We start from the raw sequence: 22,046 nt of genomic DNA, 5'->3' as shown, positions 1-22,046 counted from the left end.
GGCCTGAGAGTGAATGGCTCAAGGCCACCCAACTACCGTAGCTTTGTGCCTAAGCAGGATTAGAATTCCCAGTCTCCAGGTTTGTAGCCTGATGCCTTAATCACTACATTGAATTGGCCCTCTATCACAAAAAATGTAGGCTAGGCATGTCAAACTGGTGGCCCACGGGCCAGATGCGTCACGCTGAAACTGCACCCACCCCATTGCTGGCAATGGGGGAAAAGTCCGGATACGTCGCACGATGTCATGTGACATTGCGAGTTTGACATGCCTGACATAGGCTGTTACAAAAGTTTCATTACCAGAGGACAAACTTTGGAAGCTTATTCATAGTCCTCCCTTTGGCCACTGCAGTTCTACCATCTCAGCTTATCATGGTCTTTGTGTGAGGAAGCAGAGTATTTGCAATATGACTCCTGAGTATATTTTCTCAGCATTGTTAATGTTTAGAAGATGTCTCTACTATCTATGTGGGATTTTTGGAAATAAGAGACTTCACTTATAATTGCACTCTTTGCCTTGCAGCATGCTTATTTTATTTTTTATTGTTATTAAAAGAAACAAAAAAAATATAACAGAGGCACAGAATTTGATAGATGCCAGTGGAGAAACTGAAAAGCATATTGCTACTCCTTGTCATCATGATAGGAGACAGGTGATTTAGCATGTTGTGTAAATGATCTTCACTATGGTTTTCTCAGCAAACTTTGATTAAGTAGAACATGACTTAGCATGGATCTTGCAGCACGTGAACTAAAATAAGATACCAGACTTGTTGCTGTTTGAAATCCGAGGCATAACAAATCAGAATAGCACAAACTGGTGCCGGGTGTAAACCTGGCATTGAAACAAGCAAGCTGACAGGGTGAACTCAAAGTGCACAATGCTAAACAAAGCCCTTTGATATCTGGTGTTCCTCCGACCTAACGCTGCATCCTTCCTGGCAAAGCTGCAACGAAGCTGCAATCACCAACACGTTGTCGTCTCAGAAGCTGTCCTCATGGAAGCCAAGCGCCCACGATACGAAGCAGGAGGGTGTTAACTTCCGGCTGCTATCCGCGGGAAAATCAGGCTACAAAGAGGTGGAGATGATGTTGTCAGCTACTCTTTGAATTGGATGGTGGGATGTCCACGACTGAGACGAAGCTGAAACATCAGACTGTGCAAAATGGCTTCCGTCTTAAGCAGAGCTGAACCACAATCGCTTTTGCTGCCTCCTGCAGCGTTTTGAGCAAAAGACGATTAGATACGTTACAGAATGTAGCTAGGAACCTATTAACAGCTCCATCTATGTCAAAATCAGGAACACCAATTAGTTGTGCCCCATCAAATTTAAATGAACAAGCGGATAATTTAACGTGTTAAATAACATGCTACGCACGTAATTCAGTGCACGCTTACTCGGAAATGTCTCGTATAGGATCGCTGCTGAATCTCGCAAAGAAATTGCATCCTTTATTCTTACATTTGTACCCATTACTGGTAACGTAGGTTAAGAGAATTTTAGAAAAATGTGTTTTCGTTCTGCTGGCATTCAAAGATCCTCATCTCTCCTAATCAAAGGGTAATTTTAATTTAGTAAATTGAGTATATTTAGTAAATTATAGCCCGCAATTAATTCCCGAAGAAATCGTTGTGTTTGAACCAGAGGAATACTAAATATCAAATCTAAATTATAACCTACCATTTACGTTTCTTCTTTTTCTTTTCATGCATCACTATACCAAATAAGTAAAACTCTTTAACTGCCTGTTACTGTAAACTTGAACGGAATTTACCGTTTAGTACAGAACAAAAAAAAAAATATGCCCACGACAATATTTCCCAGTATACTTTGCTTCACAAAACTCGCCTGCTCTGCTTTCAGTTGCGTTGTTTCCTGGGAAATATAGTTCTACAGTGCCGGCCGGGCTTCTGAAGCTATTTGTGAGGAGGTGCCAAGATGGCGGCCCTGTGGGGCGGCGGTGCGGGACATGCTGGGGCTGGGGGAACCCTCCCCATGCGAGGTGCCTCGGAGCCTTTGGTGGGCAATAGCTTTTCTTCTACGCAGGTACCGGCCGGTCTGGTTCCTCGGAACTGAACTTGAGAGTTTCATTTAGCCGGGTCGGGTAACGCTAGATGGACACGTGGAAGCGGTGTGTCTGGCATAGGGAGGTGGCGCTGGCGGCAGCAGCAGCAGCGGGAACGTGGGCTGTGGGGGCTTTGGAATGGAGGCACTGGGAAGAATGCGGTAGAAAAGCTGCTCAGGGAAAGGAGCTTTCAGAAGCTCAAAGTGATGCTTTGGCTGCTCTATCCTAGTTGGTGGCCATTTTGCTTGAGCTTCGATACAGTTGGTAATGGTGGACTGGCGGGCTGGAATGGGCGGATGATGTGCGGCAAAATTAGAGTAGTGGAGCAGATGCCCAGGATGAACTATCTGTAGTTCAGGAATTGGGGGCTTTCTGAAGACCGTCTCCCTCGTGATTCAGGAACAATAAAAGTCGAAAGTTTTAGGCAAATGCAATCCTGGAATCGCTAGGTGTGGCAAGGCGTGGAGTCACACTTTGAGTTGTAGAGCATTTCGGTCTTGGTTGGGGTCTTTGAAAAAATGTGCAAAAAGGAAAGCTGTTTGTAAGATTAGAGAGCTTCTTAATCGAGCCCTGGGTTTCAGTTATTGTTTTCAATTGTTTATCAAAAAGATACTCTTTGTGGCTTTAATTTTTCCCTCGACTTTTAAAACTTTCGTTTGGTTTGTCCCCTTCCCCCAACGTGCTAAAAAAAACCTTAAAGGAATTTAAGGAAGTGGGAGACCAGGGTATATCTAATAGGCTGATGGAGGTGCACCAACTAGAAAGTATTATCTTATGTAAAAATGAATTCCAGTGCTTTTGCCTGCTTACTCTGTTCTCCCCTCTTCGTTCCTGGGTGTGTTCATATCCTTCCACTTGCTGATTCTGTTCAGCCCCATTTGATGATGCTCTCTCTCAGCAGTTCTTTTTTAATTCTTGTATATAAAAATCATTTTGTGTGCATAATCCTGAATGCCTTGTCCCCTTTAAATTAATTTTTTTTTTTAAAAAAAGTAATTTGCAGCAAATCATTTCTCTTTAGAAATGAGAAGCCATTTATGGAAACTTACTATACTATTGTACTAGAATGACAAATAGAAATAGTGAGCTTGCTGTCTAGCAGTCTGTTCACTTGAAAAGTCTGCTGAAACTCCTCTTCCATGCTTTTTCCTGCTACACATTATCTTCCACTGAATATGATTGGAGATTGTGGCATAGCCATGAGAAAAAAAAAACATTTTGTGTTGCTGTGCTAAATAATAGTTAATTTTAAATACTAAGTTACCAGTCTTTTGTAATTAAATTAAGATGTAACTCATTCCCTAAGAATACAAAATACTGAGGCTGTTTGATTCACATTCTTAAATAAGCTGGAGCAATAATTCAGTTTTGCCTTGAATCAACTACCTTTTTTGCTGCTCAATACTTTATCTTTGGAAGTTAATATTTTCTGTGCAAGCTTAATATGTTTTGCACAATGGTAAGTTTTTTTTTTTAATTCTACCCAAGCACAGTCATCTGTTTTCTGCCTGGCATCTTCCCAATTCTGGAGGGTCTGATCAGAAGATAAGAGAAAGTGGAAAGAAGGGCAGAGAATTAATATCAATAAAAAGACTTGGAAGTGGGAAAAGAAATCCAGAAAAAAGTGGGCTTTAAAACAAAGCATAGGTATTGTGTTATGCAGCATGAAAATGGGCGATTTAAAGCTTTAAACAAACTCCTCAGGAGTTTTGTTTGAACAATGTTTAAACTGTATTTTCCCTCATCACACAATTTAAACATAATGCTTTTCTTAAACATATTGCAAACCATATTACTATATAAATGTGTTTAATAAATACATTTAGTAATATGTAAGATACAGTGTCATATTGAAACTTGGCTCAAAGATTGGCTCTTTGGAACTTTTTGGGCTTGTTGAATGTGGTATGATGAATAATAGTGAAGTGCCCCCAAGTTTATAAAACTAAAGTGTTGCTTCTCCCATTTGTTTGCTTGGGGCAGTCTTCCCATAGCATAGCGCCTTTCAGAGATATTGGTCTTTCTCTGTTGGGTCACAGACTAATAATTAAGTAAGCATGAGCTTTGGAAGTTAGAGAACTGGAAAGTGGGTACACCCATAAATCTGGATGCCAAAGATGTGAAATGATAACCCTTTAAATTTTGTGTTTAAGATTACATTGATAATTAGCTGTGAAAGCAAACCAAATGATGGACTTGAGCCTTGAGGTAGTTTATAATTTCTGAAATTTCACTTCAATCATCATTAGAGAGTGCTTTAATTAATCTCATTAGTTTGTAGCAAAGAATCTGAAGCCTCGCCTTGTAAAATTTGAAAGAAATTCTTTTGAGTAATTTCACATTCAGTTGACAGAATTAAAAGGAATATTTTTGTACTAGAAAGTATTTTCAGAGAGAGAAATGTAGTGAGCATCTTAATGTCAACTTTAGGTAAATTCATTGATAAACAGTATTAAGGCTTCTTTAGTTTTTCTGTTTTCTACACTGTATTACTTTTATGCCAGAAGTGTAATTATAGTACTTTTTTATTTCACAACAAAATAGTGATGTTCACATAGTATTCTTTAAGAACACATCTCTTATTCTAGAGATGTCCACTTTCTTTGAGGGATGAGGGAATAGTGGGGGAACTGTATTAGTTCTATCAGCATGAATATTCAATATGCAGCTCCAATAAAGGAGAATATTTGTAGCTCAGGTTGAAATGAGGTATTCTTGGTGCTTTTTGAGCTTGGTTATTTTCTTGTAGATGTTTCATTAGGTAAACTAGGAAACATCAGTGTAATAGCAGTGCAATACCATTGATGATGTCACCTAGTTTGGGTAATGAAATATCTGCAAGGAAGCAAGCTCAGAGAGCACCAGGACTCCTGGGAGTGCAGCTCTACAAATGTGGCTGAGCATACTCAATAATAAGAAACACTGGGGGTTGTACAGTGATGTTTAAAAGTTTGTGAATCCCTTTCAGTTTTCAGAATTACTCCATAAATATAACCCAAAACAAGTCCTAAATCTAGATAAAGAGAACCCAATTAAACTAATGGCCAAAAGTATTTATTCATTTATTTATGGAAAAGAATGATCTAAGGCCACATGTGTTTGTGGCAAATATGTGAACCTTTGCTTTCAGTAACTAGTATCCTCCCCCCCCCCCATGTTTCTTTTCACAATTTAGCCCTCGGAAATCAGTTAAAACTCGTATGCCATAGGTTAAAAAAAAAAAGTCTGATGGCAATGTGAACAGGTAAAAAAGTGGTGTGGTAAAAAAGTGATTTAGTATTATATTTGCCTTCTCCTGTGGTAAAAAAGTGATTTAGTATTATATTTGCCTTCTCCTGTCCTTGGCTTCCTAGTGTCAGCATGCCAGTATTTAACTATAAATTCATCTTCAGAATTACAGGAGTAGATGTTAATAACTGCATTAAAATTGATGCTATTTAAACATTTGTATGTGTATTTTTAAAAGCTTGGTTCTTGTTTGTAAACCTTCATGTTAATTGGGATAACTGGGAGCTGTTCTATCTCATCTACAATGCAACAGGATGAGAGAGACTATTACAGGTTAATCAGCAAAAGAGTATGGGAAGAGAACACAATCATGTCTTGGTCCTCCCAACTTTCTGCAATTAAAGTATCCTGCTTATCTGATTAAAAACTTCAGTGAGCTTCTTCAGTGAGTAAATTGTTTTGCATTGTGCTTGATTACATAGGTACAGGATTGCAGATAGTCTTGGTTGAAAAAGTGCATAAATTGCACATATGGGTCTGATAAACTAGAAGACTATTTTTGCAGAAAAGTAGATTTGAGTCTCAGAAATAGAATGTTTTATTTTAAAAGTCCAGCCTCTAAATCTAAGCTTTTGGGCAGTTTGGAAACAAAATATAACACTCCAAAACATCAGGTATTTTGATAATAATGAAAATGAAAGCATTGGTTAAGAAAACTAATGATGGATGAAAATTGTAAAGTTCCCAAATTCTAGAAACTGAACCATGACAAGAACACATCTGGCAGTTGCAAGACCTTGTTTGCCTCCCTCTATTGCTGTTAAGCACAACTAGCATTCAGTTCCTCATTTAACTTGGATAATAGAGGAGGTTATTCTGTGCCCTGGAAGATAATGCTTAATTCACGTTTAGCTATTTTCATTCTTCTCATCTGATTTATTTTTACTGTCCCTCCATTCTCCTGTATTTTCTCCCTCCAGTGTTTACTGGCAGAGGATTTGCGCTTGGCATCTTTGGAAGCAGAAACCATCCTTGAAGCTGGGGAATTCCTGGAAACAATGCAAGACTACTTAGACTCTTCTGTCATTTCCATCATTGAAGATTTCAGCAGTTTGACTGAGGTGCGGTATAATATGTATGCTTAGAGATGACTTGCTTCTGAATTGCTTTGTGCATGGTAACATAAACCAGGATGGACTACTTACTGTAAAGCCCTAAAAGAAAGCAAATGTAGCTTACGTGGGAGGGGAAGTTCTGTGACAGCAGTGTTTGGTCTATAGAAGATCTACAGTACTTCAGCCTAATAAGTGGTTTTATCTTGAATAGGTAACAGTTATATATTGAATTCCTCATATTCACTTGTGTAGTTTTCTCAGCACAATATGAGAGGACATGGTCTTAAAAATGAAAGAAGCTCAGAAGTTGGACTCTTTGACACTTTTCTTGTGCCAGAATCCTGAAACTGAGATGCTGACTATTCAGACTTCAGCTCGTATTTTCCTGGAATGAAAGTCAGAGTTTCTATTTTTCTGATGCTCTCAATTTGTCCTTGGTAAATTATTAGTATAAAATTGGGGCCCTAGAGAAGCAGAATAATAGTTTTAAAAGTATTAGTTCTTGGTATCACACTTCAATTTCTGTATTTGTGGAACAGGTTAGAATAGATATAGGTACTAAAATTTTTTATCTCTGTATATTTCAGGCTTTTATGTTCCAATTATTGATTTTTTGATGTAAAAAAGTCTTGGATTTTGACTTCAGAGTCCATGTATCTGATTTCTTTACTGTGTAAATTGAAAACAACCCTACCTTTCAGATGTGATGGACAGCCAGGATGATCAATCTTCCATTCTCATGGTTCAATTAGATGGGTACAGTCAACACATATGAAGAGACTAAGTTGGGGCATGGTGATTTATTGGGAGCAATAGTGTTATTGGATAATATTTGTACTGTGGCTTGTTCTTCTAATAACAGGTAAAAAGCCACATGGATGCAGAGAATGAACTTTCCCTGTTGACGGCAATAACAGATATTCTTGATAGCACGGATGATGAGACTCTGTCTCCCTTTGATCCTATTCCTGAATCTGAATTGCTAACATCACCCAGAGAAATTGAGAATTCTTCGGTATGATGATATTCAATTGAATGTTAAGTCATCCTAATAGTTATTGTACTTCATCTCTGGAAGGTTAATTAAAAATGGTTATTTATATTTCTTAATATGTCCCATAGTTTTTCAATTAGATTGTATAAGCCTATAATATTTAAAACAACAATTCAAAACAACTAAAACCAATCAAAACCAAGTTGGATCTAATCTAATACAGCATTAACTTTGCCCTTGTAAATATTTGGAATTACTCAGTGGTGGGATTCAGATATGTGAACAACCTGTTCTCTGTGTGGATGCCACTTCCGGAAGTCCATTCTGAGCTTGGGCAACAAAAAATTAGGTACCAGTTATACCGAACTGGTGCGAACTGGCTGAATCCCACCACTGGAATTACTGCTTTATCTACTCTACTCAACTCTTGCTATAAGCTGCTGAGAGTCTCCTTGAATTACGAGATGGGCAGCAAATAAATTTAATAATAATTTAATAATGTCTGATTTGTATCAAATTAATTTGCATGTTTTCTCTTGAGTGGGATATAAATGATCCTCACATGTTTTTTCTTTGGCCTGAAATATTTCCTGCAACATTTTTTTTTGGATGGTTTACTAACTCAGTGCTTTCATCCAGTTAGTAATGTGTGAGGAATTGTTTTCTACTCTCAGTTAGCAGCTTTTGGTTTTCATACGCAAAATCTCAACCTCAGGGTAATATTTATCACCATTGTTGAAAATTATAGAGGCTTCTCCACTTATCAGAGGTGTCTGCAGTTTAATTTTCTCTTTAACTTGCATCCAGATTCATCAAATCTAACATCCTGTATTGAGAACTCTGCAGAGTAAGAGTGCCCTCTATTGCTCAAATGTACCTATTTAATATTGTTATGGTGTTTGCAAGGTACATAAGAGATGTTAAAGGACTACCTTGCATCTGATTAAAAATAAGGAAAGATGTTTAATGTGCCTTTGAGTTATTATTTTTGGTATTTCCCAGTCTCAGTATTTCAAACCAGCATGAGGGTTCTTGTATTTTGATGTAATGAAAATGGATCATTACTGTAAGTTGTGTTATTTCCAAACTATTTTTTTCCCATCAGTTTCAGAGATTTCTTAGTTTTTCTCTGACACCCGATGAACAAGACTTACACAATATTGAGGATTTCCAGGAGCCTGGACTGTGCACCATTATGTCAAAGAAGGTGATATATTTTGTGAAAACTAAGCCATAGGTGGCTCCAAATGATTCTACTACCTTTAATTTCTGCTCAGAAAAAGAATCTTGATCAAGATTTGTTGTATGCTCTCTTTTGCATGTAACCTGCTGGGTTAAAAGCTACACTAATATTAAATTCCAGTACAGTAGAAAAGCGTTGCCCAAGTGTAATCTTTATGTTATATATCCCCATGTTTGAGGATTTAGCAGGCATACAAGCTAGTAGAATGAAAGGAGTGGGTATATTCTCTGTTTCAGTCTTTGTGGGCTATGTTTCATAGATATAGTTTAAGTACCCTTTAGTAAAATTGCGGGGTTGTCAGAAATACCTTCTTCCCAACAGTATTTTGGTTACTTTCAGTTGTTTTTGCTTTGTTGCATAATCTCTTATTTGATTCGTATTTCCCTAGGTTGAAGCCAGTACTCCCGGCATTCCCTTCTCATTATCTTCAAGTTGTCCCAAACTTTCATTTTTTTCAAACAATGTGAGTAACAAAGCATTCTGGGAGGAACAGAAGCTCTTCAAGAATAGAGAACAAGAATCACCTGTGCTACAGAGCAGTGATGGAGAGGAAGAGGAAAAAGAGGTCACACGAGGATGCAGGGAAAGTTTTACGGCAGTTGTGAAGGAGATGGAACCTGAGAGAGACCTTGATGAATGTGATGATCCCTATATCATTGCCGCAGAAAATATTTCCCTTGATGAATTAGTGAGATCAGTGCACTCTTACTGCCAGCCCACCCTCACTGTATGCCTGACTTCTGATAATCAGTCCCTCACTGAGAAGAATCTCACAGGCCCACTTGTCTTAGAAATAATGCCTGATGGTGGAGAGATCATGATGGGAAAAGAATTGCCTGAGCTTGACTCGTACAAACAAGATGGGAAGGTAGTTAATGCTATCCTTCCAAACATAAAAGACGGTCATCTACAGATAGAGGACACTCAGAAATCAACAGATAATCAAAACAATACACCTGTGCCTGCCTCAGTGGCTCCAAAAAATGCCTCAAAGAAGGATCAGGTATCTACAAATATTAAAAAGAAGAAGAGAAAGAAATCCAGAGAGGAAGCAAAGTATCACAAGACCATAAACTGCCAACAAGTGTCTGCTTGTCCTCAAATGCAGACCAGGATTGATGCAAAGAAATCTATGACAGACTCTAGTTTTCAAAAAAAAGAACTAGAGAAAACTGGAAGGAAAAAATTGCTCCTAAATCAAGTATCTCAGACAAAGGAAATGCTTGAAACTCAAGTAGAATGTGTGAGAGAGGAAGGTTCCAAAAATCCACTTCTGTCAAGCTTAGTAAGTGCAAGGAATGTGCCATATGCAGAGGAGCTCACACAAAATCTAGGGAATGCAGACCTTGTGCCTATAGTCCAGACGGATGTCCCAGGAGAACCCCATGAAAAAAGCCAGTTCCTCCTACCAATGATTGAAATATCTAGCTCAGAACCTTCCCAAATGCTCCCTGGTTGCACTACGAATCTTACAGGACAGCCTACCAAGGATACACCTTCCTGTGAAAATCAGAAACTCATCTGCCCTCCGAGGGAAACTAAACCTCGGCCTCTCAGCTTGAGTGAATACAGGCAGCGCCGGCAGCAGCACCCATCTAATAATGACGGTATCCAGAACACCAGAGAGAACCGGAGTGCCAGCAAGTGGCCCAGTGTTCCCAATTTCCCTACAGAGTTGGCTGACCTTCCTTGCCTGAGAGCTTTGCCACCCACCAAAGCTGCACCACCTAAACTTGCAAAGGAACCTGAAAAACCTGCCGCCTTCCCCACTACTCTTGCCCCTGATGACAAAGCAAGTGCCGTGACCCTTTCCATGCTCTCTTCCGCTACAACTCTGAAACAAAGAGATCCTCCATCTTCGCAGAATGTCTGTGGAGGTTCTCAGTCTCCAACTTCGCAGCTTCCTTCACCTACACCTATTGCTGTAGTGCCTGCTAGTAAAGTATGTGCTTTTTCTCACATTGGGCCACAAGTGCCTCCAGCATTGTCCGTACCTCATGTGCCACCAGCCCGAGATACTTTCCTATCAGCTCCTCCTAACCACTACAATTTGGGCTCATCCCAACCAGCAGGATCTTCATGGTCTCACTTTGCTCTTCTACCAGCTAATTACCAAAGTTTGCCACCTCCACCACCTCTTACTGAAGCTTGTTCTCCTGTCTTCCATACAGTCCCCCCCTTACTCCCTCCAACGTGGCCTCCCCCACCTGTTCCTTTGCCTTTTGTTCCAGCCCTGCCTTATGGCTCTGTTGAGTGGGCACCACTGCCACAGTCTTCCTACTGGTCTGGAATACCAGTGCCACCTCCAGTGTTGCCTATCCCATATGGAGATCAAGGAAGTCTGAGGCAAAGTCCTCAGGTTGGCACTTTACCTGCTTCATCTCTTTCTGATGGATTTCCTGGCCAGCAAAGTACAGCTTTAGCACCAGAGTCCTCCTGTACTGGATTTAAAAATATGGTTAGTAAAAGTCAAAGCCTGCCTGTCCAGATATGCCAAGTAGAAGCTCCTTCAGCAATCAGAGCAGCTCCCAGAAAAATATATGATCCAAGAAGACAAACACAGCTCTCTACGGTTCAATCCCAAACTGAAATAATTGCCAACACTTCTCAGTCATTGGAGAAACTGCCTTTGTCACCATCAGTTGATGAGCCTTCAAAAGAAATAGCATCGACTCAGCACAGGAGCAAAAGTTCTGCCCTGCAGTCCTTAGGGGTGCCCCTTCCTGTGCCTCCTTCTCATCAAATACTGGGAGAATCTGCTGGTAAACTGAAGCTCTCAAAAGAAGACTTTCAGCCTATAGAGAAGAACCCTGAACTCTCTGACTTTGTAGAAACTACTACTGTTACTGTGGCTCAGAACAACAAGAAGCCACCAGCAGAGGAACATTCTTTCCTTTCAGTTTCCTTGGCACCTGGAAAACAAAAGGAGCCAGCTGAAATCCAATCAGATGTCACAGAACATGCCCTTGTTGCTCCTAATCCCTTAACATTATCAGGGCCCCAGAAAGTACAGAAAAATGGCCATCTTTCCAAGAAAACATCATCATCCATGTGGAAAAACCAGCCTTTCATCAACTCTGTACAGCATAAGCATGATAAAGATCTTGTTCACTCATTTATCAATGAGATTGGTGAGTGTCTGTGTTATTGAAAGTGACTTTACTGAACATGGCTAAGAAATGTTGGCAGTAATATATGGGGTTAAAGCTTAAGACACAAAAATAATTCTATTTGAAGATGCGCTGGGGCAAGCCCTGATGGGTTGTGCTTTCTGTGAAAGCAATATTCTTCTATTCTCTCTTTGTCCAGGAATTACTAATATTTTTTTTTAAACTGCGACTTATATAAAGTTCAGTATTTTGTGTTTTGATACCCATGTACATATACTCTTAACATACTCAGTCAAAAAAGTTGCTTATTTCTCCCAACCCATCACAGTTGCTGACATGGTTGGGAGAAGAGGGACAGTGAGCAGAATCTGTGTACAACTTGAGCCAATGAAACTTGTTCTGTGAAGTTACAGAGCATTGACCAGTGTGTGTAAAATTAATATCTCTTTTCCTCCCTTAGGAATTGAGGCTTCTGACCTATCTAGCCTGCTAGAGCAATTTGAAAAGATTGAAGGTGAGAATTAAACAGGACAAGTAAACCAAGATGTTGACTTTATGTTTGGTACCATTAAAATATTTAACTTTTTTGCCTAAAGGTATCCAAAGGATCAAGGAATACCTTCCAGCGTCAAAGGATTTTTCATTAATTTGTGGCTGAGTTTTAGTCTAGTACTCAGGTCTGATTTTTTTAACCCTAGATTATTAAGTGAGAGTTGCTTGGGTTTGTAACCACATAGGAAGCCAAAAACTTATTTACAAACCACAATGTGTTTACACATTATTCAGGATGCAGGATTATACTTCTTTCTCCTTCCCTCGTCAGATACCTCCCTGGTTTTCTTGTTCTAGCAGTATTTTTGTTTTATCTTTTCAAAGTGCTTTGTGCTCATGATGAATTTGAAGCATTTTTTAAATAATTAAAGCTTAGATGTTTAACAGATCTGTTCCTACTTTGTTAGAGTAGCATCACCTTGATTAAGCACTGTGTTTTAGAATCAGATCTTGCCTTAGAGCTACTGCTGTAATATATTTGACTTTTTTTGTTGTCACTGTTTTTCAGCCAAAACAGAAGCATCTACTGTATTAAAGAAAAATAAATCTACAGGGAATAATGGGTAAGCATAGACCTTTATCCTGTTTCTGTTTGGCAACTTAGTACAGGTAGTCCTCCACTTAAAACCACAATTGGGATCAGAATTCCGTTGTTAAGCAAGGTCGTTGTTAAATGAGTCATAGTAAGCATTACGATATTTTTGCCGAAGTTGAAATTAAAAGAGTTTTCATTATGTCTTCTGATGTTTTGAAGGGCTTTAGTTGGCTTGTGCCAATTAAAGCCCTTCAGAATATCCTAAGTAAACCAAAAGACCCAGCAGCCCCAAAAGAAAACATGAATCATCTACAACATACGGTGTAATGACTGCAACAGCCACTATGTAGGACAAACAAGCAGAAGACTGGCAGAATGCATCCATGAACACCAATTATTCAGAAGACATGATGAAACGTTTTTAATTTCACAACATATGAACAAACCTAACCATAGTTTCAAGTGGGAAACTGACCATCCTAGTCCAAGCTAGGTCCAAAAACTCTGGGGAATTTCTAGAAGCCCAGCATTCTGACAAATTAGCCATCAATAGACACACAAACAATATCTACATATTACCCAAAAGAGATTATCATCGAGCCAAACAAGAATAAAAAACCCAAAATACCTCCTACCAGCAATCAGCATCCATATGAGCCTAGATTAATTAACTCTTAAGATTAACATCAGACCAACAATCAAGTAAACAATACCACAATTAAGGACCTGCCAAACATGCCGACAGGAAACAGCCCAACCAAAGAACCTCTAAGACCACTCACACCAACATTGACAGGGCAAGCCATTAGAATATAAATTTAGAGCAAACCCCACTCATTTGGGTAATAAAATGTCTGTAAGAAAACAGACATTTTGGGTAATAAAATGTCTGTAAGAAAACAACCAAGGTCATAGAGTGCCAAGGACCCCTCAGTTCAATCCTGAACTATTCTCCTTTATTGATTGTCAATATACGCTGCTTTCCAAGCACCCAAATTTAGATCACATGATAATGGGAGTGCAGTGATGGCTGTAAGTGCAAGGACCTGTTGTAAGTCACTTTTTAGGGCCATTGTAACTTCAAATAGTCACTAAATGAATGGTTGTAAGTCAAGGACCACCTGTAATATTATGTTAGGAAATAGGCAAAACACGTTAGTCAAAGCTAGGGCATCTTGACTTAAATTTCCTCTTATGCCACTAAGAAGCTCTAGCACTCTTTGTTTTGGTGCTTTTTATGTTAGGGAACTGTGGAGAATATTGTTGAGAGGTCTATGGTGGAACTTTGTTTCCTCTTTCAGGTCTGAGTTACAATGGGAAAAGAAAATGGTGGACCGGCTTCATGCACCAGAGCTCATCAATGTTGCAGGTAAAATTCCTTTGGGGAATTCTGAAATGGAAAAACCAACAAATCTCTTTCCTAGGAGTCTTTTTGTCACTGAGAAGATGATAAAGGATTTGTGATGTTTGATACTTTCTTTGGCATAACAAACTTCCTTAAGCACCTTTGTATATTTTTAAGATATCCCATTGAACAGTTCCTGAAGTACATGGAGGGACTTACTTTGAAGAGTTTATCTAAAGCAGGGGTCCCCAGCCCCCGGTCTATGGACTGGCAGCGGTCCACAGCATGCCAACAACTGGTCCGCAGAAACAAGCAAAGCCCCATCTGTGGGATGTAGGCAGCACACAAAACCACACCCTCTCTGGTCCATGGAAAAACCTTTCTCCATGGAACCGGTCACTGATCTAAAGAAAGCCTGTTCTGTTATGACTGGAGGGAGATAAGATGAAGATATAAAAAGTGGGTATTCATACAGGTTTTGAGAATACTACACAGGTATAGAAAATAGTTTAAATACTTTTATACTGCTTTCCATAGTAGAGGAGGGTGGTTTGCTGGGGATGGCATGAGTCTTTACTAAGCAGTTCTAGTAGAAATAATCTGTTCAGCTCATGATTTTGTGTTTTAATTGATGCTCTATTTCCTTCTTTCCATTTTTATGCAGGTTTGACTCCTCCAGCCACTCCACCCCATCAGCTGTGGAAACCTTTGATACCTGTCTCATTACTGGGACAGGATGGGTCCCAAAAAGATACCAGGCTTTTGAAATCCCTAAACAAATTCCACTGGAAAGCTGTAACCCCTGTCCACGTAGGCTCTGGTGAGCATGACTATTGTCAACTAACTGTTGCTCAGCCAAAGGGAGGTGCCAGATGGAATGTTAAACAGAACTTGGATATTACTATAAAACCTATTAAGACCCTAACAAGACAAGTGCTAGATCAAACCTCTGCTGATATAAAAAGGCCCCCTGCTGCTGTTAGATTGAATCCTGTAGTTCCTACTTGTCAGAATCGTGGAGAATTTGCCAACCATGTTAATTCCAACAAGGGCCAGACCAAAGATTCCAGGACTGTTATGGCTGACTTGAAACCTACTATGCCAAGTTCAGCATTGTTGGAGACCAGTCATATACATCCATGCAAAGAGGCATTGGACCATCGGACTACTATTCCAAGGTCCATGACTGGGGGCAATGATGATCCATGCTCTGTACTGCTGTCACCGGCTGCATCCCCTTGCCGAGATTCAGGAGAATCATCATTACAGCAACTTCAGGAGATACAGGAGAAACCTCTCGCTTCGAAAAGCTCCTTAAGATGCTACCGGAGCAGACAGAGATCAGCTAGTCCAGAAAGCCACAGGGGCAGAAGCCGACGAAACCATGCTAGCCGGTCCTTCAGTTCAAGCTCTGATGGTGACAGTGATACTTCATCATCGTCGTCGTCGTCGTCATCTTCTTCGTCACAATCACGTTCTCGGTCTCCACCATCCAAACACTGGCGAAGGTGAGTAATATTTTCCCCTTACATAAATTCAGTATTTCAAGAATTAGGTGTAATTTTTGCTGAAATAATAGCTTTATTTCATGGGGTCCCATGCTCAAGAAGAGATGCTAATTGAACAAAATTAATATTAAAAAAATTGGTCGTGAATGGTTGACACAAATATGATCTCTGATAGATGTCTATGAAGATTCTCAATCATCCAGGTCATAGTTGTCTCAAAGATGCTTTTCAAAAGTCTAGTTGCCTTTTGAAAAGCACCATTAGGAGGATCTCTGATAGCAATACCAATAGCTCTTAGACTTATATACCGCTTCACAATGCTTTACAGCCCTTTCTAAGCGGTATACAGAGTCAGCCTATTGCCCCCAACAATCTGGCACCTCTTTTTACCAACCAATGAGCCGAGGTGGCGCAGCAGTTAGGGTGCAGTACTGCAGGCCACTTTAGCTGACTGTGTTCAGCAGGTCAGCGGTTCAAATCTCACCGGCTCAAGGTTGACTCAGCCTTCCATCCTTCCGGGGTAGGTAAAATGAGGACCCAGATTGTTGGGGGCAATGTAAATATATACATACATTGCTTACTGGTGTACACCACTTAGAGAGTGCTTGCAGTTAAAGCGGTATATAAGTCTCATAAATAAATAAATAAATAAACCTCAGAAGGATGGAAGGCTGAGTCAAACTTCCAACTGCCAAACTGCTAGCAGCGGGAGTCAGCAGAAGTTGCCTGCAGTACTGCACTCTAACCACTGCGCCACCAGGGCTCATATGATAGACTCCACTTATGACATTTAAAGAATGTCATAAATTCTTTACAGCTTTTGTTAACTGGTTTTGTTTTAGGAATGGCTATGTGTTTTAGGAAGGACTGCTGTATGTATATTTTAGGAATGGCTGTATGTATGTGTATGTTCTATTGAATAAGTATGCTCATGCTGATTTTCTCTCAGAGCAATTTAACTTAATTTCTCCTTCTGGAGATAATGCGTAAATTGTTCAATTTGTCTCTAGCTCTCTTTTGTCTTTATTTTAATTGTTTAAATTTTGTTTTCTTTTGAAAACCACAATTTAGGTTTGATATTCTCTTTCATTGGCTCAATTTGTTTGTTTGTTTGTTTATTATTTGTTCATTATTATTCTGAAGGTTTTCTTAACTTTAATTTAGTAAATAATATGCTGAACTATTTTACTGTTACTTGCAACCATCAGCAACTGGCTCAGCGCAATATATTAAGTTACAAACTAAATGAATCACATTATGAGTTAGTATGTGATTTCTCTACTATAGCATGGGAAAATAGTGGGAAACTGTTCCAGAATTGGCTGCTTGAAGATCAATCTTATCACACTTGCTCATTCTTCTGAATTATCTTATCACTTTTTTCTATAAGTGGAATATAAAAAACGCAAAAGTCTTGACTTACCCAATGTATATCAAGCAAATAAATTTATACTTTCTACTTAGAAAGCTTGATTTCCCAATTTGCAATAGAATGTAGCGTCTGATCATATGCGGCACTTAACAGTATTTCCTCTACTTTAAGAATAAAATAACTTAAAACTGGTGCACATATGTTTGAAGTGCTGTTAGCAATGTGTTTATTCCTTGCAACGTAATCTGTTTTTGTACTGGGTCACACTATTCATTTAGTTCTGTAGTGCCTAAACTAACTAGAGATTGAGGTCTTTTGCATCACCTACTACTAATCTTTTTAACTGGAGATTCTTGGAATGGAACTCGGTCCCTTCTAAGTACAAACCATAGGCTTCTCATAGGGGAACATGTTTTGGTTTCCTCCTTCTAGATGTCGTTCACGGAATTCCAGCTCTTCTTCCACTAAATGGAGCCATTCAAGGGGCAGGTCCCGCTCTCCCTCCAATTCCTCTTACAGATCACGATCATCCTCCCGGTCCCCTTCTCTGCACAGAAGGAATAGCTACAGGAAAAGGTGAGAAAATAGCATCGTTCTTTCTCTTCTTGATTCCTAGCTTGTTGAGGCATTGAAATGCGTTAACAAAGTTTCTGGTTTTGGAACATCCTTGTTGTTTTATAGCTCTTTACCTCCAAATCCAAACCCAAATTATTATTATTGAGATGATATACAGTGAGTGAAATGGATTGGTCTAGAACAGGGGTAGCTATGCTGGCTCAGGAATTCTGGGAGTTGAAGTCCACGAGTCATAAAAGAGCCAAGGTTGCCTATCCCTGGTCTAGAATCTACAGTACATTATAATCAAACTATCTTAGAAGCTGAAGTATTGTCTAAGAAATCAAATCAAATTACACACAATTTAGAGTTTCTTCTCTTTTGGGGGTATTTTCCCCATTGGTTTATAAAGTTTCAAGCATGTGTGGAAAAAATTTGGCTTTTTATATGATGTTGAACAAGAATTGTTAGCGTTTGCCATGCTAATTAAAGCTGGAAGTCCAGCAGTGTCTGGAAATTTCTCACTTCTGCTTGAAATATTTGGCAAGATATAACATTGTAAACATTATATAAAGATTACCTAATGCAAAGTAATAAGTTGTTTTTAAACACTGAGGTTTTTTGGGGTAATATTTCTTCCCATAAGTACTTTTTTCATACTAAATTATTTTTTTTCCTCAAATAAGCCAGAATACTGTGTTTAACCTAAAATACATGCAATAGGAAAATCTGTGATTTTTTTTTTCTCTATGAGCAATTCTTGTACTATCGATTTTTTTCATCTAGATACCTAGAATCATTGCTTAGACTTTTTCTTGCAAGCCACCTGGGGCCTGTGTTTGTCTTATTTTTGTTCAAAGATCAAATGGGCCCATGATTGCATTTCCTAAGCAAAGAATCAAAACATTCTTTTCTGTTTACTGCCATTTTATTTTTCCATAGGATAGGAAAGGTTATTAATGAATACTGAATAAAAGTGTAATTTTGTCTTTCTGGTTTTTTTTTAAAGCTATAATTCCAGAAGTTCCTATGAACGTTACCAAAGGCAGAAAAACAAATATAAAGAACGTGCAATCGTGAGTATGTGTATTGTACAATAATATTGTGGGAAGAATATAACCTCCATATAAGGCTGTTTTTATTAGTTTTTTTTAAAGTCTTTTTTATGTAGAATTTTCTTCCATAGAAAAGAATTGCAAGTTAGCAAACTATATAAAAACATTTCTGTATATCAGACATGGATTGAGCAGAATCCATATTGTTTGCTAAATCCAATAGTATTATCCAACTACAATTCACTTTTAATAATTCAGATTCAATCATCTGTTCCATTGTGATCCATACCCTAGAAAGGATTAGTTGAGATCATTGTTTACTAAGAATGTGGGTTGGATTGGCTGGCAAGAGAAAAGTGTCCAAATAATAGAACTGTGACTGAATACTGGCCCTGAACTGTGTGCATAGGAGGAACGCCGCGTTGTCTTCATTGGTAAGATCCACAACGGGATGACACGATCAGAGTTGCGACATCGTTTCTCTGTTTTTGGGGACATTGAAGACTGCACACTGCACTTCCGGGAGCATGGGTAAGGGGTAGATCTGACTTTCCTTTGGGCAAGTGTCAACCTATTGGATAATATTGAGCTAATGGTAAAAGGGAGAGAAAGAAATGTGATTTTCAGAAAAAGCAGCCATTCTTTTCTTTCTTCCCTACTTATCCTGCATTATATATATCATGACAGTTATGACTTTTAATACATAACTGTCCTACTTGATAGGGATAACTTTGGCTTTGTGACTTATCGATACGCTGAAGATGCCTTTGCTGCTATAGAAGGTGGACATGCACTGCTTCGTCCTGATGAACAGCCCTTTGATCTGGGTTTTGGAGGACGTCGACAGTTCTGTAAAAGAAGCTATGCTGACTTAGGTGAGTCCATGGTTGGAGACTGAAGAGTTGAAATGTTGGGCATCCAGTTGATACATTTTTGTGCAGAAGATTTGAACAAAAATCTGATACACACCTGGAAAGTGCTCCCAATTGAAAACACAGAAAGTTTGGCTTAAAGTACTGTTTGGTTTGCATTGTATATTGCCTTGTAAAGCCTATCTGTGCACTGGTTTAGATATTGTGGTAAATCACATTGCATTGATCCATAAATAATGAGTTACAAATAACACTTTTTATGGCTTCATGTAGCTCATTAAATAAAAACCAGGCCACAAAATGACTTAACATGATGTGCAAACCCAATTATAATGAATTAAAGTCTATGTGGAGTAAGGAACTAACATTTCTAATATGCATATCTGGTTGTTAATTCTGATGTATTGTTCTTGTGGTTTCAGATTCCAGCCAAGATGACTTTCAACCTGCCCTTCTGAAAAATAAATACGATGCTCTTGACTTTGACACCTTATTGAAGCAGGCTCAGCGAAGTCTGAGGAGGTAGTGCTAGTTCTCCCAGGCTCAGTTGCCCAGTAGGCATGTGCCTACACCAGCCTTACCTCAGATTGATTGCAGGGGCAAACAGCCCCCCTCCGGCCCAGCTCCGTATCCAGCATGATTTTTTAATGAAATACAAACATAAAAAAAAATATTCTGAGTTTTTCCTAAAAGCTATTTAAGGGAAGGACCTTTGTTTAACGTGGGATAGGAATGGAAATACATTGACAATTTCTAGTCCACTTAATTGCTATGCAGACAATAAAATTCCAACTACAGACTTAACAAAACTATGGCTGTTTCTCACTCTATCATTACAAGGATGAATTTTAATAATTTTTTCTCAGAGTTTCACAGACCAAAAAAAAAAAAAAAAAGACAGCAGACAGTGGGTGCCAATAGCCAGTATTCAGGAAGTAGGGGTGGAGGGAGATGGCAACAATAGAGCAATTACAAGCTGCATTCATTATTTAAAGGATTATAAGCTTTACATGGTTGTGAATGAAACATGCAGAGAACATTTTGAATTTCTTGGACAGCTTAGCTGCGTTGTTCTCTTACTAAGAATCCCTGCCTATTCTTACCTTTCAGTTTATTCTGTCTTTCATCTTTATGAATCTCTATAGCAAACAATGAAAATTCTCCTCTTATCTTGATTAACAAATTCTACAAAAAGGTTACGGTTAAAGAGGTGGATAAAGATGTGTACTGAACGTTATATTACCATTTTATGCAAAAATAATTGCATATTCTGATTTTCCTAGTGATTTGCAAAAACAAGGAATTATTCATGCCACTGAGCCCTTATCCTGAGCACCTTACTCTGGTTGACTGTGCTGTCTGAAATCTCATTTGATTTTGCTGGCTGAAAGTCCAAATGAAACTAAAATCATCTGCAAAACAGATTTGAAAATGTTAAAGAAAATGTGTTGTCTGCTAGAAGTAAATAGTACAATATAATCTGCGCATTTGGGGTGGGGAAGAGGTTGCAAAGGACAGAACAGCAACTCACAACCTGATAATTTTGCTCATAATCTATTTTGCCTTAGCTGTTTGCAAAAGCTCAAGCAAAGTGATGACTGTTCTACTTGGATACTTACAGTAGGTTTTCAGAGATGCTGTTTCTATGGGAGATATTCTACCTTGATGCATGTAAGCAAATAGGGTTGCCTTTTGCCACTTGATGGTATTAGGCATAAATCAAAACACATTGAAGCCAGAAAAAAAAAGATTTATTATTTACTATTACTACTACTACCATGGAAAGACAATATTCTCAACTAATGAACATTTACCTACCTCTTTTTTGGTGTGTATATGGAATTGCCCATCACTTTGTTTTGACTGTTTACAAGGCTTAGAAAGTGGATTTTATAGTATGAATAGAGTCTGGTTTCATATTACAAGATTTATGATTTATGCCACAGTATTTTATTATTACATTTTTCCAGTAAGAAATACAGAATTGAAGCGTGTTATACACGTAATTTCAGGATTTTAGAAATAAAAAATCCTTAGTCTTCAGCAAATGCATTCCTGTTTGGTACATCCACTCCCAAGTTAGTCCATTTCATTATTCTTCACATAGCTTTCTAGGTTCTCATTCTTTTGACCAAGTGCCAGGGTTTGGGGGCCTATACGTCTACTCTTTATCAGGATGCTTCCTCTCCCCTCCACCCTTTGCCAAATTTTCCATGTCTCCCAGTGGCACTTGTCAGCCTGCTGTGATAGCATCAATGTGTGGCTGCTGCTTTTTTACTACATTTCACTGTGCTTTGAGAATGCAGCTCACTGCATGTGTGGATTGATGCTATAGGATTTCACTGTGATGCATGCTATATAACTAAATTATATTTAATAGCAGAAACAGTAAATACCAAATGCATGAATAGTAGAAAAGAATTGGACACTTTAATGTATGTGAAGCAGTTCTTTTAGTCAGTTCCATAAATGAAATAAACAGCTAATGAAGCT

The 22,046-nt window shown here is 38.7% G+C and overlaps 1 protein-coding gene and 1 long non-coding RNA gene across 4 annotated transcripts; one reads left to right on the top strand and one right to left on the bottom strand.

The window, feature by feature from the left end:
- Nucleotides 1-505: 505 nt before the first annotated feature.
- On the bottom strand, nucleotides 506-1,840 carry LOC120302548. The gene is made up of 2 exons (XR_005555159.1): nucleotides 1,685-1,840; nucleotides 506-1,217 (listed from the first exon to the last, which is right to left on the bottom strand). It is a non-coding gene; the product is annotated as an uncharacterized LOC120302548 (long non-coding RNA).
- Nucleotides 1,841-1,848: 8 nt separating this feature from the next.
- Nucleotides 1,849-20,362, top strand: PPRC1 (PPARG related coactivator 1). 3 transcript variants are annotated; one of them, XM_039331118.1, is made up of 14 exons: nucleotides 1,849-2,023; nucleotides 6,278-6,418; nucleotides 7,275-7,427; nucleotides 8,512-8,613; nucleotides 9,038-11,780; nucleotides 12,220-12,273; nucleotides 12,820-12,874; nucleotides 14,148-14,215; nucleotides 14,856-15,699; nucleotides 17,504-17,647; nucleotides 18,636-18,702; nucleotides 19,091-19,212; nucleotides 19,405-19,556; nucleotides 19,976-20,362. In XM_039331118.1, exons 1-14 carry the CDS (start codon nucleotides 1,943-1,945, stop codon nucleotides 20,077-20,079), a joined length of 4,830 nt encoding a protein of 1,609 aa, XP_039187052.1. In that variant the 5' UTR covers nucleotides 1,849-1,942; the 3' UTR covers nucleotides 20,080-20,362. The 3 variants fall into 3 exon arrangements, with proteins under 3 accessions (XP_039187052.1, XP_039187051.1, XP_039187053.1); XM_039331117.1 differs by having other exon boundaries at nucleotides 1,849-2,050; XM_039331119.1 differs by lacking the exon at nucleotides 1,849-2,023 and adding an exon at nucleotides 3,226-5,742.
- The last annotated feature ends 1,684 nt before the right edge of the window (nucleotides 20,363-22,046 follow it).

The sequence above is a fragment of the Crotalus tigris genome, unplaced genomic scaffold (genome assembly GCF_016545835.1).
Source record: "Crotalus tigris isolate CLP2741 ecotype Arizona unplaced genomic scaffold, ASM1654583v1 scf7180000024434.1680833, whole genome shotgun sequence".
Lineage (NCBI taxonomy): Eukaryota > Metazoa > Chordata > Lepidosauria > Squamata > Viperidae > Crotalus > Crotalus tigris.
The sequence above is the reverse complement of the archived record's forward strand: the minus strand, read 5'-3'. Positions and strand labels throughout refer to the sequence as shown.

Excerpts from the sequence above, each read along its gene's own strand:
- PPRC1 (XM_039331117.1), top strand. The coding sequence starts at position 1,943 with ATGGCGGCCCTGTGGGGCGGCGGTGCGGGACATGCTGGGGCTGGGGGA. Across the intron at positions 12,875-14,147 it reads AAATCTACAGGGAATAATGG|GTCTGAGTTACAATGGGAAA; the intron begins GTAAGCATAGAC and ends TTCCTCTTTCAG. Across the intron at positions 17,648-18,635 it reads AGGAATAGCTACAGGAAAAG|CTATAATTCCAGAAGTTCCT; the intron begins GTGAGAAAATAG and ends TTTTTTTTAAAG.